Here is a 17918-nt window from a genome sequence, read left to right as displayed (position 1 = left end):
GGTCAGTTTAAGAGCTCACTGAATTAAATATCTAATTCAGTGAGCTGTTAATAATTTTAGAGTTTTGTGACATCACAGACCCTGATCAGAATCGAATAATATAATTGTTGAATAGAATATATTTAGCTTTTATTCTTTTTCACCACCTAATTTCACATGTTGTATATGTTACTGTCAAAGTGGCTAGCAAAGAGCTGTAACACCAGTTTTACACTCTGCAAAGTGGAAGGGTGGATTCAAGTGAAAAGGGTGGAGTCATGTTAAGTGGCTTACTCCACCCCACAAAACCTGGTCCACAAACAAAGCTGTAAAGACATGTTAACTACAGAGCGGTTACATGTGCCTTTGTTGTATTTGGAGACTGAGTTTAATCCTAATTGTTTATGTGGTACATTATATGTTGTATCTCACATGCAATTTAATTAAAACAAACACATAAAGGGCATAATCTACTGCCTTAACCACAAACCATATGGTTGTAAATCAGGCTCATGGCAGATTACTAAAATTAAAGGTGATAACAGCAACACTGGGGTCTCTTACATTACCTCTCCCCTAATCATAACATTGAACTGGCTGTTAGTTACAATTTCAGCAAAATAATGTACAATTTCTTCTAAAGACTTTTGAAAATATTGTAATTTGCACTCCCTAAATAATTAAAATAATAAAATAAACTGAGAAGAAAATAAATTGTTAATTTACTTATTTAATCCATTTATTTAGTCGTAGATTTCATTTTTACCTAATGCCAAAAACTCATCTCATCTCAATATTTCATGTTTGACAAAATCATCCGCTTTCAACAACCATGGGCAAAAAGACTACTACTCCCACAATGCAATTGGACGGGTGATCTACACTGCGCACGCGTAAAGCAAACGGTCGCGCGGATTTGAGTTTTGTTTGAATGGACGAAGGCAGAACAGAAAGTAGTGTTTTTAAACTTTGGCAATGTAGCTATGGCAGAAAATTTGAACTCGTCGGATTCAGATCGATCGTCTATAAGCGACCAATCTGAGTCAAGTCGGAGCATTAACAGAAGTCTGAGACTCGCAGAAAAGGAGAGAAAGAAGAACGAGGCGGAGGACCCGTTTGTTGTGGCCCTGAAGTACTTCTCTGATGGTGAGACGCAGACAAAACTCTTAATCTGTTCCACTAAAGTTTTAAAAGTCCAAATTATTAACCAAGCAACGTTCAGTTATTTATTACGGAATAGAAAATATGAAGCAACTGGCAAAAGCAGGGAGAACGCTGCAATGTTTTCACCCTGCTGCGTTCATGAAGCCTGGCTGTAACATGATAAAAGTTACTTCAATGCAGGCGTGGCGAAAATATTCTTTATTCTCTCAACATAAGTTTTAGCTTTTCGTACACATGCTGACCTTTTATCACATGGTATCATACACGCCACAATCACATGTTTAAGATATCAACACTGGTTCTGGTGAAGCCGGTATGTGTGTGGGTGTTGGCCCAGTTTCTACTGACTCACGTGAACGCATCACGTAGTGTAGCTGCAGGGGTTATTTCTGCAGTAACTCTTTTCTTTTTTTTTACTATTCCTAAAGCATCCAAATTATTATTATTATTAATTTTAATATTTTTGTATTTCTTTTTTTATACGTTTTATATTGTATTGTGTTTTATATGGACCTGTGTCTGCAATAAAGTTGATATTATTATTATTATTATTATTATACTATTATTATAGTATCATTTGCAACGAACTTTCTTATAATGTACCACATAAACAATAAGGATTAAACTCAGAGTCTCAGAGTAATCAATCACTGTGCAATAATAATAATAATAATAATAATAATAACCTCAATCATATGCTGTTACAATGCACCTTTCATTAACCATGTCTACCTCATACTGCTGCACCTTTCACTTTTTTTTCAAATTGTATATATGTTAATAAGAGCCATTTGTCTATTTACTATACAGTGAGCGAAATAACCCGAGTCAAATTCCCTGTCTGGCATGTTCAAACTTGACCAATAAACCTGATTCTGATTCTGAAAACAGCATCATTTGGTGACTGTCAGACAATTCAGTTACAGTGCTGCATCCTAGAACAGTGTTTCCCAACCCTGGTCCTTGAGGCCCACTGTCCTGCATGTTTTAAATGTCACCCTGCTTCTGCACACCATGATACAAGTGGCTCTGTCATCAACAGAATTGTGCAGACCTTGATGACAAGCTAATTATGCATGTTTTGGATATCTCCTTGCATCAACACACCTGATTCTAATTAATGATCGTCACCAGCTTCTCATTCAGGTCTGCACAAGTGTGTTAGTGACACAGTCCTTTGTATCAGGGTGTAAAGAAGCAGGGAAACATCTAACACATGCAGGACTGCGGTTCTCTAGGACCAGGGTTCCCTACCCCTGCTCTAGAAGTATTTAATCCATTATAAGATGCATTTTATTCTAAAATCTTTGGTTGTTTGTGATGTGCAGAGCATTTTTGCAACCCCCCCTCATTCTCTGTCCCAAGGAATACAATTGCACAGTTATGTTTAGATACTCTTTGTTTTAAAATTGCAAAAGATTTAAGTTTTCATTTTCTTGTGTGTCGAAGTATGACTTTAATAAGTTAGTTCCAATTAACAATGCATACTCTGCTCATGTTATATCTCATCTCCCAGCCTCGATGCTGTCTATACATCAAACTAAGCTATTGTCATCCCTTCCTCTTGTAGTTGAAGCAGGGACTCCTGTCATCGGGAATGATGAGTGGGACAGGAACCTGGTTCTGGTGGAGAAGGTGGCCTTCAGTAGGGGACTTTCCCCAGAGGCCATTTCTGTCATGTTGGAGTTTGCCATGAGTCTCCGTATGGGTAAGACTGTCCCCTAGCGAGTCTGGACTGGACTTTACTCTGATTGTGGATTATTACTTTTTTTTTTAGTGGAAATTACAGATTTGCGAATGTAAAACAGCAACATGATAGTCAAACCGAAGCTAGCATTATATTTTGTTTTCAATGTATAGATTTATTTAGTGTTGTACATTGCCATCTCTCCAGCTGCCGAGGGTTCACAAGCCAGTTTTGTCATGGCACCAGTTGCAGTCCTGGATAAATGGGGGTTGTTTTGTCAGGAAGGGAACTTATCTTTTGTAAAACTTACGCCAAAATAAAATATGTACTCTGTTCTGTCAAGACATCTAGCAAGTTTACATGGCGTAGCAACATTCACACTCATATCGAGACCTCAGTGTGATACAAAGTCAAACTTTTGTTCTGTATTTGGAGCTGCATCGTAAAGCATTAATGGTTCAAGATACCGTATTCTGATCTTGTCAATGTGATGTGTGAGCATACATTGTGAATACAATTTAAACCTTTTGGACAACGTTTTGTTTCTCCCCACATTGCTGCTAACCCATGCAACGAGATGTATTAATGTTTGGGGAGTTTACAGGGGTCTGAACATTTGCTTGTCCTTGTCATCTGTACAGGAAGTAGCCCGTGTGTGCGGGTGCTGAAGTGTCTGATTCCTGCCACTGTGGTGCCTCAGGAGGCTGTTGTTCGAGCAGTTGTTTGGCTTTGTGTTGGTAAAATACCCATGAGCACTCAGGTGGGTAAAAATGTAACTGTTTGCATCATGACTAAGTTGTTGGATCGCTAATATATAATGTAATTTATGAGTTTCTATTAGGGGTGGGTATTGGGAAGGACCTTACGATACGCATCACGATACTTGAGCCACGATACGATACACATTGCGATATCCCGATTATGCGATATCCTGATTATTATATTCTACATAGTTCACCGAAAAATTTAAAAATGCATTACACATCTTAAAATCCAAGTTGTATATATGTACATCAGATGATAGTGATGGATTTTAAAATCCGAGTTGCATGTTCATCAGATTATAGTGACAATTCATGGGACAAACTGAGTCAAAACAATGTTTTATTATAACTATACAAGCTAAAGTTACAACATATTTGTATATGTTTTTCATATTATTTACATCATATGAAATTAACATTACATTTAGTATGAGGTTGCTTTAATTATGTGGCAAATGATAATAAACACAAGAAAGATGGGTACTAAAACCAAGGACAGGCACAGTGATCAGTCAGTATAGATATAAATCCATAAATAAATAAACCTCCCAGGGTTGGTAGAGAGTGGCAATGCCCAGGACTGTCACTTAGGTAGGAGCACTGGGTGATATAATGGGAAAAAAATCGGGGATAAAAAAAAAATTGATATTCAAATTTTGAATATCGATATTGAATCGGCTGGAAAAGTATCGCGATATATTGCCATATCGATATTTTTGCCCACCCCTAGTTTCTATCATAATTTAATAAAAGCTTTTGTCTTATCTTTATGCATCATTTTCAGGTTCTTTTCATAAAGTGGGTGTTGACCGTATTTGATATGATCGATGCAAAGGATCAACTTCGAGCCATTTATGGCTTCATCTTCAGCTTTGTCATGGAGGAAAATCTGGTAAGAGGCTACTTATTCCTGCAATGCTGTAGTATTGTTGTTTATCCAGCACTAGTTTGAATTTGTTTAGGTTAAGCGGTACACTAAGCTTGTTTTATTTTCTTGTATATATTATGTTTTTCTATATCCCAGAGCTGAAAGAAAAATAAAGGCACATTCGTTTTTGTCTTAGGTACACATAGACGTCTCTGTCAGTATTTACTCTTAAGGAGAAGCTTGTGATGCTCAGGTTGTCTGATATTGAATTATCACATTCAAGGCTATGGCTTCATTTAAAAAAGTGCTCTAAAATCAAACATACAGTGTGTGTGGTCTTCAAGGAATAGGAGTAAAATGTCTCATAACCCCCTTTAAGCTGGTTTGCTGCATTAATCTGTCTTAATGTAGCTTCTAAACCAGAAATATCTGGTTATCTTTAATGCCCCACTCAAGTCTGTAATCTGGATTTCAGCAGTAAACAAAATTGATCAAAATCTCCATGTGAAACAGATTTTATTGTTTTTGCATATGGCATACGGCTGCAGTTAATGGCAAATAATTTTTCCTTATTTTCAGTCTCCATACATTTGCCATCTGTTGTATCTTTTAACCAGAAAGGAAAGTGGTAAGCCAAATATTTTCTTGTCTGAATTGAGCCACTCATCATGTACATGCTTTTCTTTGGTTCCCTCATTTCTTTTCAGTTATCTCTATTTTAGTATTGTCATTGCTTCATTATTGACTCAATCAATTCCTTCATTGCAGTGCGTGTTTTCAGAGTCAGGAAGCTACTGGAGCTACAGTCTAAACTGGTAAATATACTTATTTAATTGAATCTGGAGACATTTCAGCAGACGGATTATGTTGTTTACTCACTCAGTTGGGAAAATCTACCCAGTGTGAATGCGCCATGTATTTTTAGTGCACTATTCTTGTCAGTGAAGTAGATGTGTTCAGAGTGAATTTCATGTCTTTGGCAGTTTCTGTACTACTGCATTATCAGGGAATAATTATTAGAATCAGAATCAGAAAGTAGTTTATTGCCAAGTAGTTTAACACACACAAGGAATTTGTTGTGTTGACTGGCCCAATACAAAAGAACAAATATTATTAACAGAAAAAATGTACAACATGTTGGTTTTAAAGGGCCGGAGTAATGAGTCTGTACAGAGGTGACCTAGGATGTGCGTTAATGTGACGCATAAGGTCAGAAGTGGAGTGGGTCTGTGATGATCTTGAGGTGTGGCAGCACAAGGCGCTCAAAAGACTTCATTAGCACAGAGGTCAGGGCGACGGGTCTGTAGTCGTTAAGTCCTGTGGTCCTTGGTTTTTGGGGGACGGGTATGATGGTGGAGGTTTTGAAGCAGGTAGGCACGTGGCATGTCTCCAGGGAGATTTGGAGATGTCATTGAACACCGGAGACAGCTGATCGGCACAATGCTTCAGGGTGGATGGGGACACAGAGTCCGGCCCTGCTGCTTTGCAGGGGTTCAGTCTTTTAAATATCTTGTTGCAGTTGGAGGGATGGAACTGGTGAATGTGAATGCAGTCCCGGGGGATGGTATAAGGACTGTCCCTTTGTCTTTTGAAGAGGCAGTAGAACTCGTTTAGGTCGTTGATGGAGGGGGGGCTCTGGGTTTGTAGTTTGATATCTATCTCAGGCCCCATTTACACATAGCCGGGTATTTACAAAAACGGATATTTCCCCCTCTACGTTTTGAAAAATTCCATCGTTTACACGAGATCGTTTTCAAAATCTCTTCGTTTACACAGATCCGCATAAATACGCTGTTAACGTCATGCCAGCCAATCAGAATCCTGGAAAAAACATCAACAAATGACACGTGTAACTTCCAGTTAAGGCTGATTTGTGGTTCCGCGTTACACCAACGCAGAGCCTACGGCGTAGGGTACGCGGCTACGCACACCGTACGGCGCGCATCGCCGCGTACCCTACGCCGTAGGCTCTGCGTCGATTTAACGCGGGACCATAATTCAGGCTTTACTTCCAAGACGGAACGAGTGTCTTTCGTTTGGAGTGACAGAGAAGTGGAGTTACTTTTAAGTGTGACTTTAGAATATAAAACAGGTAAAATACAAGAAAATATTGACGGTGGCCAAACTAATTGTAAACACAGGTCGCACACATGACGCTGGTGACGTTTCTGTTGCATAATGTGACGTTCTGAAGCCTAAATCTCTGTTTTCCTCTGTTTAGACGCAAACGTGAAAACTGAGTTTTTTAAAATCTCCACTTTGGCCGGAGTTTTCAGAAATGATCGTTTTTGGTGACTTTGAGCTCCGTTTTCGTGTAAACGAACGACCAAAACGCATGAAAACGCCTCCGTTTTTGCTCCGTGTAAACAGGGCCTCAGTCCCTTCCAAACTGAGCTGGCATTGTTTTCTGAGAACTGTTGTTGTAGTTTCTCAGAGAACAGTCATCTAGCTACTCTCACCTCCTTGCTAAACATGTACTTTGCCTTTTTGAGCCTGTCTTAGACACCACTCCTGAACGCTTCTTCCTTCTGCAACCGTAGCCATCTGAGGTTTGCTGTGAACCAGTTTGTACCAGGATAACTAACCCTTGTACGTGATGGTACACAGAAACTGATGTCACAGCCTCTGTGTACTCATCCAGACTGTTGATAGTACAATCTAAGCATGCCTGAAGATCCTCCATAACTTTCCTGGTCCGCTGCTTAACAGGTCTGCATATTATAATGAGAGAAAAAAAAAAAAAAAAAAAAAGATTTGGAAAGCTTCCTAATAAGGAAATAAAAGTAAAAACGGGATTAGGGCAAATGCCTTGTGAAAACAGATGTGAAGTTGTTGGAAAAGTAGAATTATATCAATTAAAAATAGGGATATCAAACGTAAAAAAACTAAACAAAAAAAAAAAACGATAAGTAAATCTTTTGTTATAATCTGCAACAAGTGGGGAACCAACAAAGGTCTCAGTGGCACTGAGGACACACACCAGCTCAATATGTCTGAGACTTATTTTGGAGCAAAGCCATTTAAGCTGTAAAATTTCAAAATCAATATGAAATCTGACTGGAGGACTGCGTGGGAAGGTGAGCGCAGGATTAATGATACGAGGCCTCTTTGTCCGTGTAACAATGAATCAATCTGCAGCTGCAGGTGGTATAGGAGCCCAGCTGATACCTACGTAAAATGGATTACAGTATTCAAGATGAGAATAAATGAAAGCATGCGTTTTCTTTTTCCCGAATCGGACTGCAGAAAATGTTTACCCTTGGTCATCAAAATTGAATTTGGCATGAAATGTTAAGAATCTTGGCAGCCAGTATATTGATGTTTGACCCAAATGCCAAGATCATCAGTACTAGCTAATGTTGATTGTTTTAGGGAGTTTGTGATGGAAATAAGTTGTACAAATATGTGTCATATTGTTTGATTGTTGCTCTTGTTTCTTCAGGGAAGGCAGCCTTTCCTTTTGCACCTACTGTCACTTTACAAAGTGTTTTGCCCTGAACTTGTGACGCTTTCCATTCCATCACGGATGAGGGTTCGTACATGGATTGTGAAGTTAATGTTGTTTTAACACTGTTCGATCGCTCTGACAACAGCAATGGAAATAAACATTTGCTCTCTCACAGAGTGGGTTTAAGAACTACATATCCCCCTGGAAATCGGCGCTGATGTCCGTCCAGAAGAGGAATGGTGTTGCATCCGGCATCAATCCAGCCTTCACAATCAAAAATAAAGCCATGTCCAGGAAAAGGGTAAATTTCCTGTTTCCACCTTTTGTCATGTTTGCAAATGAATCCTGCTGCACTTAAGTTGCTGCTGCTTTCTCAGATCATCGTAACTTTTTATCAGACCCTCTTCATCCACCACAACATTCACCTCCAGGGTCTTTAGGTTTTCTCCAGAGAGTCACTGATGCAGGGAACGATGTGGTCTGACAGTTAGAACCACCGCTTTCATTTCTGATTATTCTGCATGTCTCAGTTATAATATGGTCTTGAATATGTTTTGAGATAACTTATTTGGTAGATGTAGATTTTTTTTAAATTAATTTAATAATAAATTATAGATTCACCATGTGCTTTTATCTACACATATCTTGAATAATTGATTCACATTTCAACATGTTTCTCAGGCTTAAAGGCATGCAAAGTCACAATTGTCTCTCAGTTCTTGTGGTCACAACATTCAAGCCAACTTAGCTATGCCTCTCTGATTCTTTACAAGATCTGGGTGTACAGGGATAACAGCTGCTAAGAAACGTAGAAAGAGGCAAATTGAGAAAACTAGACCTTTTATGTCCCCACTGATTCCCAGCAGTTACATTGTAAAGCCCAAGAACAGCCCCACACGCACTCTGTTGGTGGTTTTTCTGAGCTCAACGGCGAAGGAAGAGCAAAAAGAAGTGTCACGACAGGTTCCTAATTTTTATCATTTGTGGTAAACAATGTTTACACTTACAGATACAAGGAAGATTTCCAACATTTACTGCAAAATTAAGCGTTTGTGTGTTCGATTTCAAAATAAACTGTAAAGCAAGCAGCCTGAAGTTAATTTTAGATGGTGTGAATGCAGTATCGGTGTGTTTTACTGTTAAAAAATGTTTGTCAGATGTTGTAGTTTGTGCACACATGCTACCACAGAGATATCCTGCATAATGATGAATCCCTGTATAATATATAATTAGGCACTGACTATTGGTAAATAGCAGTTTGATGGAACTATTATGAAAACAAACTCATTTAATTTACCTTTAGGCAGAATCTATTGGTTTTAACTTTAGTTTTAACTTATTCTGTTGGAATGCATTCACTAAATCTTGAGCTTGTGTGTGTATCTCGGAGAGGGTGTACTGTTCTCCAGGACAGGTTTGTTTCCTTCTGAAGTTACAAGTGAATTAAAGTGATTACTGACGTTTGTATCCTCTTGGCTTTCACAGAAACATTGCCACCTGGAACTGCCAGAGTTGAGTTCCGTCATCAACAAAGATGCTCAGACTGAGCAGATGTCCGGCAGAAAGGTGGTGCCCCTCGTGCAGGTGCACTCCTTTGCTCATCTGTTGGAAAACATGCATCATATTGAGGTAATTTCTTTCTGAGGAAACTTAAGTTCTGCCTCCGTCAGCTGCTGACACTCCACTCCTGTAGTCTAGAAAATATAATTTTAACCAAACCCATCAGTAACTTTCTTTTCAAGGAGAGATACTGTATGTGCTTTGTGTCATTATTTCAATATTTAAACATACAATTTGAAACAGACCTTGTAAAAACACCTGTGACACAAGAATGACTGTACTGGACAGAAGTCATTAACCTGGAAGAGCCTGTGAAAGTGATTAAATAAAGACATCTTAGCTAGACTTCTAATTTGTAAAGAAATGTATTTACTAGAGAAAAAGAAAGATCTACAGGTGAAGTGGAGAGAGATGCGTTATGCCTCTTTATTTTTTATATTTTATTTATTTTCGTATATACATTTCTGGTTTATTTGGCCCAAATACGTGTATAAAGCACTACAATAATGTCCTTGTAGCTCTCTTGATAGCAGCTCGTTTGAAGTTTGTGGAGTTATCTTCTCAACTTGACTGCACCGTGCTCCTTTTGAAAAGCGTAATATAAGGTTGCAACTGTGCAGCTTTGTGGTTTGGTAATATCATCAAAAGCTGTTTTATCAGAGCAGCACATGGACCATAATCTAAATCTAAGTGGCACGTTGTCTTTGCAGAAAGTCTAATATATCCATTCACATGCAGAATATATTTTTTTGTACATAACATGACCTCTTTTACAGAAATAACATACAAACATATTGCAAGTACGCACTAGTTGTGCTGTAATTTTTAAACCACTGGGGGGCACTGTGTTACTGTTCTACTATTTTTATCTGGCTGTTTTGAAAAACCATTTACAACTTTGTCCCAGGCAAACCAATGTATGTATCTATGACTTTTATTTTCAATTAGATTTAAGTACATTTTTTCATATATCTATCATATGAGTAATGAAAGCAAAAGATATAATTTAGTGGACGAAGTTCCAAAGCACATGGCCATTTGCTTCTCCATAAATGCCTATTTGCCCTGCAGATTCAGTGACCTGATAAACTAATATAAGTCATTTGAAATGGCTTTCAGAGTTTTATGTGTCATGCTGCATAAATTCATCTCTTTCACTGCCCACAAAGCCAACGAGAACAATGAAGCTTTTAGAGGGCGACGCCACGACGGCCCTAAATGTGTTTGTCGCCAAGATTGCCCCACTTTGGCTCGTATTAGGAAACATGGATGAGCATAATCGACCACCCCATTAAAGCGTTCCTTCACAATATTGACAAAAGATCATTGAAACTTCCCCCACTGTCAGCGCTCGTGCCGTTAAAAGCGGACTGGTGCCTTCCCAGTTTAATGAGACAGTTACTCCATAATTATTGATGTTCTGAATTGTGTCCATTTACAGTCTGTCTTCTTAGCAGTCTTAATTTATTTAATACTGACAAAGTCTCCATATTAAGAGGCAGCTGTTCATGCCTAGTAAGAGACTGTATAAGCTCTCTATGTTTTAGAAGAAATGTCCCAATGCTGCCATTATGAGGATTACTGGAAAGTGGGGAATTGGCCCAGTACTGGTTCGTTTACCCACATAATAACAAGGACACGGGCATCTGTTTATTTTTATTCTTCTGAGGGTATGTGGACTGATTTTAAAGTAATATGAGGCAGTCACTCTCGCGGATCAGTTTTAATGCATTTTTAATGTGATGTTTGACTTTGGAAGCATAGTTTCTTTGTGCTTTATTGCGTCTGTTTGTGACTGTTGTGATGTTGGAGCCTTTCACTCATACTTGTTTGTGTGTGCTTCCTGTTTTTGTCGGTTTTTTTAATTTTTTTTCATACCTCCTCCAGCTGCCCGCTCAGATGGGTTCACTGCTTGGTTCCAGTCTGTCTCTGCAATACCTCGATTGTGTTCAGGATGAGTCTGCCCTCCTACGCCTCAATTTCTGGTTGGGCTGTGCTCTCCACGAAGGTAAGATGGGAGGGCTGGGAGCTTTAAAACTGCGATGACAACCTTTTTATGAGAAGATGCTTCCCAAGCAGAGCTGACCTTGAGCTGAACTGAAAATTTTCACCAAGTAGGCATATCAAAGTGTTTCTTTCAGTAAAGAGTTTAAAACTTGCCGGAGGGATCTCGCTGAGTGCATCTAAAACCTCACGCAGAGTTCCGCTTTCTTTCAAATTTACCTGACTTTTTCTGTCTCTAAATGTCCTTGTTTTTTGCTCAGAATTTTTGTTCTGCGGTGATGGAGGAGCCAACCAAAGTTCAGGAGAAGGTCTACAGTTTTTGAACAAGTTGCTGTCGGCGCAGCAATTCCTTCAGGTGGGAGTCTCGTCAGCCTCCTCTGTGCTTCACCTGTGTTGTTCCCTATCTGCTGTATCCATTAACCAGCAGTGACCTGCTCAAACCCCACTTTTCACACCTGAAACTAATTTTCACCGACACATCACTCAAATCAGAAGCAAGGACATTGTGTGCGGGGTTAAATCAGAAGAAAATACAGCAGATATCGTATAAATCAAAGAGCACGGCAGAGAAAGTTTGCTTGAATTGAGCCAAATTTGGTTTGTCTTTGGCAAGAGCAGCCATGCCTCTAATGTTTCCAGCATGCAGTGTATCAGGAGACATGAAGGGAAACTGGTAGCCATCTTTAACAGCCAGGGGAGCAAAGCAGGTTGATTGACCAGGAGCTATTTGTATCATAGTGTGACGTTAATAACAAGATACGGACTTGTCTGTTAAATCTTATGTGACAGCTGTAACTGTTTAGACCAGACAGATAAGTCAGGAGTCGGGTCTTGTGCATAATCTGTGCAGGGTTACCTGTCATTGATTAGCTGCTTAGTGGGAACCCACCACTACTCAACTATGACATGTATGGCATGATATAGTGATCAGACGACACTGAAAGTTGCGTAACTTGAACTTGTTTTAGCTGCCAGCTGTTGTTTATTCATAAGGGAAACCGGAGTTGGCGATTGATTATTTCAATTATTTTTATATTTCATATTTTCTCCACCAGGAGGGCTTTTCCAGCTCTGACGCTTTCCTCTACAAATTTCTCAATGTTTGGGACGGCTCTTTACTCCGTCCGCAGATCCTCGGTCTTCTGAGCAACATTCCTGTAATCCCAAGCTTGCGTGAGTTTTTTTTTTTTTTCCCCTTCCCCATTGTTTTCCTCCTCGACTGTGTTAGCCGCTTAAAGTCACAATCATGTTCTCATTGGACTCCTTTCACATATGTCAGGAATCGTGTTACACAGAATTACATGGCAGATACAACTATGACCTTTTGTCTCCTGTTCAGAAATTGGAAGGCTTTTGTTCCAGCCGCTCACGCAGCTCTTCTTCACATCCTCACTGTTTTTTAAAGTAAGTAGGTACGGGCAGGGCGAGGGTCCTTCTGTTACTGGGCCCGGGTTGCTGTAGGATAATAGAAACATATGTAGTAGTGTTTGACTGGCAGTCCTAAAGCGCTCATTATAGATCCTGTAATTAGTGCCGAGTTTTAACGACTGTGTGCTCGACGCTTTTCCTGTGCGTCCGCAGTGTGGCCTGATGGAGTGTTTAAACAACATGCTGTTGAAGTGGCTGACCTGGCACTCGGTGTATGCTCTGGAGGACGATCTGGACATCAGTCTCAACAGCCACACCTCCATGTGAGTCTCTCTTCCACTTGTTTACGCCTTTAGCATAAACAAGAAATGGATCTGAAACACCTTTGTGAATCAACTTGACAGTGTAGGAAGTAGGGCACTAACTCTAATGCTCAGTCAAATTAGTCTCCACCTCCCAAATTAAGTGCTGGGGTTGGTATCCATTATGTTAAATACCTGGGGGTTTATCGCATGTTTAATTCCACAATAAAAGACGAAAGTAGAAGGATCCATTTTTATTCCCTGCCATTTCAAAACTTCCCTCTGGTATTTGGCCAGCTCATGAAGAAGTGATTGATTGCAGATCGTGTTTGTGTGCGCTTTCCAAACATCAATCTTAATTCGATGTTTGTCCTTTTATGCTGTTATGCGCAATTACTCTGGCTGGTGTAGTTGTTGTCCTTTGTCTTATATGAAGCTAAAAAAAACGTTTTCTGTGTTCTCTGTTGTGTCTACCCCAGAAACATAACTCTGTCGGGGTTCAAGGATTCGGTGATGGAGCTGATTCACTTTTTTGGTCGGCTGGCGTCGGTGGGCCTCCAGCTCGAAGGCTGCCACACTCTTCTCCTCAGCTTCATCATGGACTTCTATGAAACTGTACGTGAGCTGCAGCCGTTAATGTGAAGGGCGATTATCACATGCTCTGTTTCTCGCTCATTACACACCTCGAGAGCAGAAGGATGATTTAGGTAGCATATGCAGTAATTCACAGCATTAGAGGGAAAGATGTCCATGAAATGATTTCTAGACTCCCATCTTAACATTTATGTGTGAAATATCTTATATTGGACTTTTCTCTGAAGTAAGGGGGCTGACCTCATCTTCTCCTCCACCCTCAGGTGTGTGATACATTTCTGAAGTTTGACCTTCCCCTCGTGGTGATGCCTCCACCGGGAGTCTTTTACCCAGCGCTGCTCGCCACTGACCCTGTCACTGTAGACAGGGTGGCGTACATCATGCACAGGTGGGGCCTCTTCAGTCCTGACATGAGCTTGTCTTTATGCATATGTTTGTAAGAACTTCACTGTGGAAAGTCATAGGCTCATGCATATTTGATGAAGAAACAGAACTAGAATCAAATGGAGACGTTGCACTTCAGTGTTAATGCATGATTTATGTTAATAAGCAGCAAAGAGGGAATGTACTTCAGCTCTCATTTGCTTATTTTTTTTCCTTTTTAGTTTGGGAAATTCAAGCATCATCTGTAACTCCAGGCTAGCCTAAGACAAATCAAATTCATTGATGAACCGTAAACAAAGCTAAGCGTAACAAATAACCATCACAAAAAAAGAATTGTAGTTATATTATCTTTTCTTGACAGACGCTAGAGCTTAAACACCTCTGTCTTTTATAAACACAGAACATTTTTTTGTTGTTTTTTGTTTTGTCAGGTACAAAGTGAACTTGACATCAGCCAAGAGCCAAGAGAAACAAACAGAGGTAAAGACAAATGTGTGTACATGTGACATTGATTGTCTCTGCTGTTGCATATAAACACTAATATTGCACAGGTCCCCACAAAAGTATTGCTTGGTTTACATCGTTTGGCTGGGTGATAAAACTCGAACTTGCATCAAGTTGCTTCATTTTAACCAACTTCAACCAGGTCCAGATTACACAGACGTACACAGAGCGGCAACAGAGCGTTCAAACCTCACGTACTCTTAAATTTCTAAAGACGACCAACGCACCACAGAGTTTATTTTGTTTTCCATCAGAAGTGCAGTTGATGCTGAACTTTATGTTTCCAGTCTGCTTTTATAACTGTTTGATGACCTGCGATTCCAAACACCGAACCGCGTTTTCCAAAACACGGCCTCAAACATGATTTATATCTGCTGCTTTGAGAGGGATCCAAGGATGTCAGCAGGTTATACTGAAACACCCGGCAATGTTTAGTTCCTTCATAAAGCCCGTGCTCAGTCCCCTTATGTAACCAGTCGTTACGTCTCGTCCAGCAGAGTTTTAGGGCCAAAGCAGCACCCCGGCTTTGAACTGTTCCTAAGTGGGGTACTGGCTTTGAACTACTACTGGAGCCTCTTTAGTGGAAAAGGCAAAGAAGGCCTGAGGTTTCCTGTAGAAAACTGCATTGTAATGAAATGCGAAAAGGAGTTATAAACTTCACCCGCTGTTCTTTTTTTAATGTAGTGCCTAATCAGAATATTTTGCATATTAGTTGATGTTTAGGGGTCTAGTTGTTGCACCCTTTTGTCTCTAATTTGCTGTGGTAGTGGTTTTATAATCAAGCGCGTCTATCCAGCTCTTTAGGAACACACAAGCATCTGCACAGACCTGATAACTGTAATCTTTGCTCAGATGAGGATTTAAAATGTTTTAATGTTTTCCATGGGCCTGCATGTCAAGCAGCAGCATTTGTCCTTGAAACTGTAATTCAACCATTTTGTTTAAAAGAAGAAAAAAAAAAAAGAATTAGTTGGAGCTGGTTTCTCTTCATTCTGTCCCTTCTTTCTCTCTTCAGAAGGCTTTTCACATCAGCCGCCAGACTTTCCGCGAGTTCAACCAGTACCTGGCGTTCATGGTCAACTGCCTGTGGAACTCCAAGATGTTTCATCCAGGTATGGCCCTGCAAGTGGGAGAGGAGCTGCTGCTCAAGAGCAATGTGCCGCAGTATTGGACCAGCTTCGACTTCATCCACCACCCAGCCTTCATGAGCTACGCTGTTGACTTTCACCAGAGGGTGAGTGTGCACCACTTTGGTGGGGATTTGGGTTGAAGCCTGCATGCTAATTCTGACAAAGTTTGCTTATTTTCGAACTGCACGAGGCGTCCGATAGGGCAGCATGCAGCTGTTCTCTGCCGTTTGCTTGATAGACCTACAGGCTAGACAAATCAGTATTAATGTCCCTTTCATAGATGATACATTAGAGGGATGTTTTATTATTAATGTGTGCTGCATGAGATGTGGTTTTCATCGTGTTTAATAATACACCTTCCTATTTTTGGTTATGATCACCTGCACTGTCAAGCAGTTATCTCGCAAGATTTACCAGGATTTTTCTGAAAATAAACATTTGTTCTCTCTTTATCAGTGCTGGCCGGGCAAGGATATGGATCTCAGTGCCATAAAGGTAAGAGTTCTCTTTTTCACTTCTGAACTCATAATAGACTTCACATGTAGCTTGACATAGATCAAAGATTTATTTATTTATTTGATCGAACAAATGTTCAAATGTCTTTGATGCAAGTGTTTTTTTTGTTTTTTTTTTCCCCGACTCCGTTTCAGAACTCAAAGGCGTGGAGCTGGTACCTGGAGTATCTGTTCAGTCAGGGCTTTGACGGCCTTAAAGACTTTGTTAGAAGTAACATCAGCCGGTAGGAGACAGGAGGCGACGCGGGTGGGGCGGCGGCGGCGGCGGCGGCGGCAAGGGCAAGCAGCCTTGCTACAATCTCAACTTTGAGGAGAAAAACATCCAATTCCACCCCCCCCCCCCCCCCCCCCCACACACACACACACACACACACACACACACACACACACACACACACACACACACACACACACACACACACACACACACACACACACACACTTTTTTTAAAGACTTGTGCATATTTCATCTCCTATCTTTGAAGTATGCTACTTTCAAGTGAAAACCTTTATGTACATATTTTGTTAAATGCTTGAGCACTCTGAGCTGCTTGTGTTGCATGTATAGTGCCATGTAAATAAAGTATTAATGTTGTATATGTGTGTTAATGAGGACGTGTAGCCTTGTAAAACTTGTATAGGTTGGTTTAATATGAATAGAAAAGTATTTTTGCTACAGGAAGTGATTTCACTTCTTTTATCAAATCGTACTTGATATTAATGAACTGTTACATTAAAGAATAACTTACACTAACACAAACAGTCCTATTGATAAGGTAAAGTAATTAAGCCATCAGCCAGTTAGACCTCCAAATGGGCAACTTTTTTCAAACAAAATGCCAAATCAAGTGATATGTACTTTTCATCCATGGCTATAAACATCAAACAAACAGGTTTCATTGTTGTCATGTATATTGATGTGCAGTTTGTCAGTTCGCTTGTTACTGTTTTTATAACTTTATTTAAAAAAGAAAAAAGTGACTGTGTGGTGAAAATAACTACTTAGGCTCAGAGAGCCGTTGTCAGTCAACATAGATTGTCTCTTCATCTACCGATGCTGAGGATAACCCCCCCCCCCCAACCATCTGGATGGTTTATCGGCCCCTGGTTCCCTTTAAAAGGGCTGGGGGAAATCACTGCAGGCACATAAACCTGATCTCCTGTGATGCGGTGACTTTGTCCCGGGAAGACCTGCCTTTTGTTGTGTTTGACCACATTTCTTCCTTTCAGTTATTTTGAGGAAATGGGAAACCCTGGCAAGAGCCAGTCTGTTTAAGTTCAAACAGTCTCACAGGTAGTCGGAAAGTTCGATTGCAGAATGTATTTAAGGCCTGCAGCAGTTTTTTTTTTCTTAATAAATTAAGCAAACACGAGGTATTGGTTAACTGATTTGTAAAGGAAAAGGTTGCATCTTCAAATGTTTTAAAGGAGCCATAAGACTTTTCTCTTTTACATAAAGTTGGCAATTTCCTTAAATCTTAAAGAAATGTCTCGGAATCAAAATACCATGGCGAGGCAGTATAAAATCCCATTTTTAACAATTCTTTACAGCTCTGTTCATAGAAGCTGGTTGTATGGGGCGGAGTCAGAGTCCACTTGACTCCATCCACTGGGGGGTGGGCTTCTTAAAACAAATACGCTATCCTC

The 17918-nt window shown here is 40.0% G+C and overlaps 1 protein-coding gene across 1 annotated transcript; it reads left to right on the top strand.

Moving 5' to 3' along the window:
* The first annotated feature begins 884 nt into the window (after positions 1 to 884).
* cenpi (centromere protein I) lies at positions 885 to 16543 on the top strand. Its single transcript, XM_061726348.1, has 20 exons — positions 885 to 1125; positions 2714 to 2851; positions 3472 to 3590; positions 4379 to 4486; positions 5042 to 5090; positions 5231 to 5277; positions 7905 to 7994; positions 8086 to 8211; positions 9396 to 9539; positions 11358 to 11478; positions 11735 to 11829; positions 12530 to 12647; positions 12814 to 12878; positions 13056 to 13165; positions 13624 to 13759; positions 14002 to 14126; positions 14554 to 14602; positions 15642 to 15860; positions 16213 to 16251; positions 16407 to 16543. The coding sequence occupies exons 1-20, from the start codon at positions 963 to 965 to the stop codon at positions 16497 to 16499; spliced, it is 2154 nt and encodes a 717-aa protein (XP_061582332.1). The 5' UTR covers positions 885 to 962; the 3' UTR covers positions 16500 to 16543.
* The last annotated feature ends 1375 nt before the right edge of the window (positions 16544 to 17918 follow it).

Source organism: Cololabis saira, chromosome 7 (assembly GCF_033807715.1).
Source record: "Cololabis saira isolate AMF1-May2022 chromosome 7, fColSai1.1, whole genome shotgun sequence".
Classification (NCBI taxonomy): domain Eukaryota; kingdom Metazoa; phylum Chordata; class Actinopteri; order Beloniformes; family Belonidae; genus Cololabis; species Cololabis saira.
Note: the sequence above shows the minus strand (reverse complement) of the source record. Positions and strands in the feature narration are given on the sequence as shown.

Coding starts and splice junctions, on each gene's coding strand:
- cenpi (XM_061726348.1), top strand. CDS start 963: ATGGCAGAAAATTTGAACTCGTCGGATTCAGATCGATCGTCTATAAGC. Junction 12,879..13,055: donor CATCCTCACTGTTTTTTAAA/GTAAGTAGGTAC, acceptor GTGCGTCCGCAG/TGTGGCCTGATGGAGTGTTT. Junction 14,127..14,553: donor GTGGCGTACATCATGCACAG/GTGGGGCCTCTT, acceptor TTGTTTTGTCAG/GTACAAAGTGAACTTGACAT.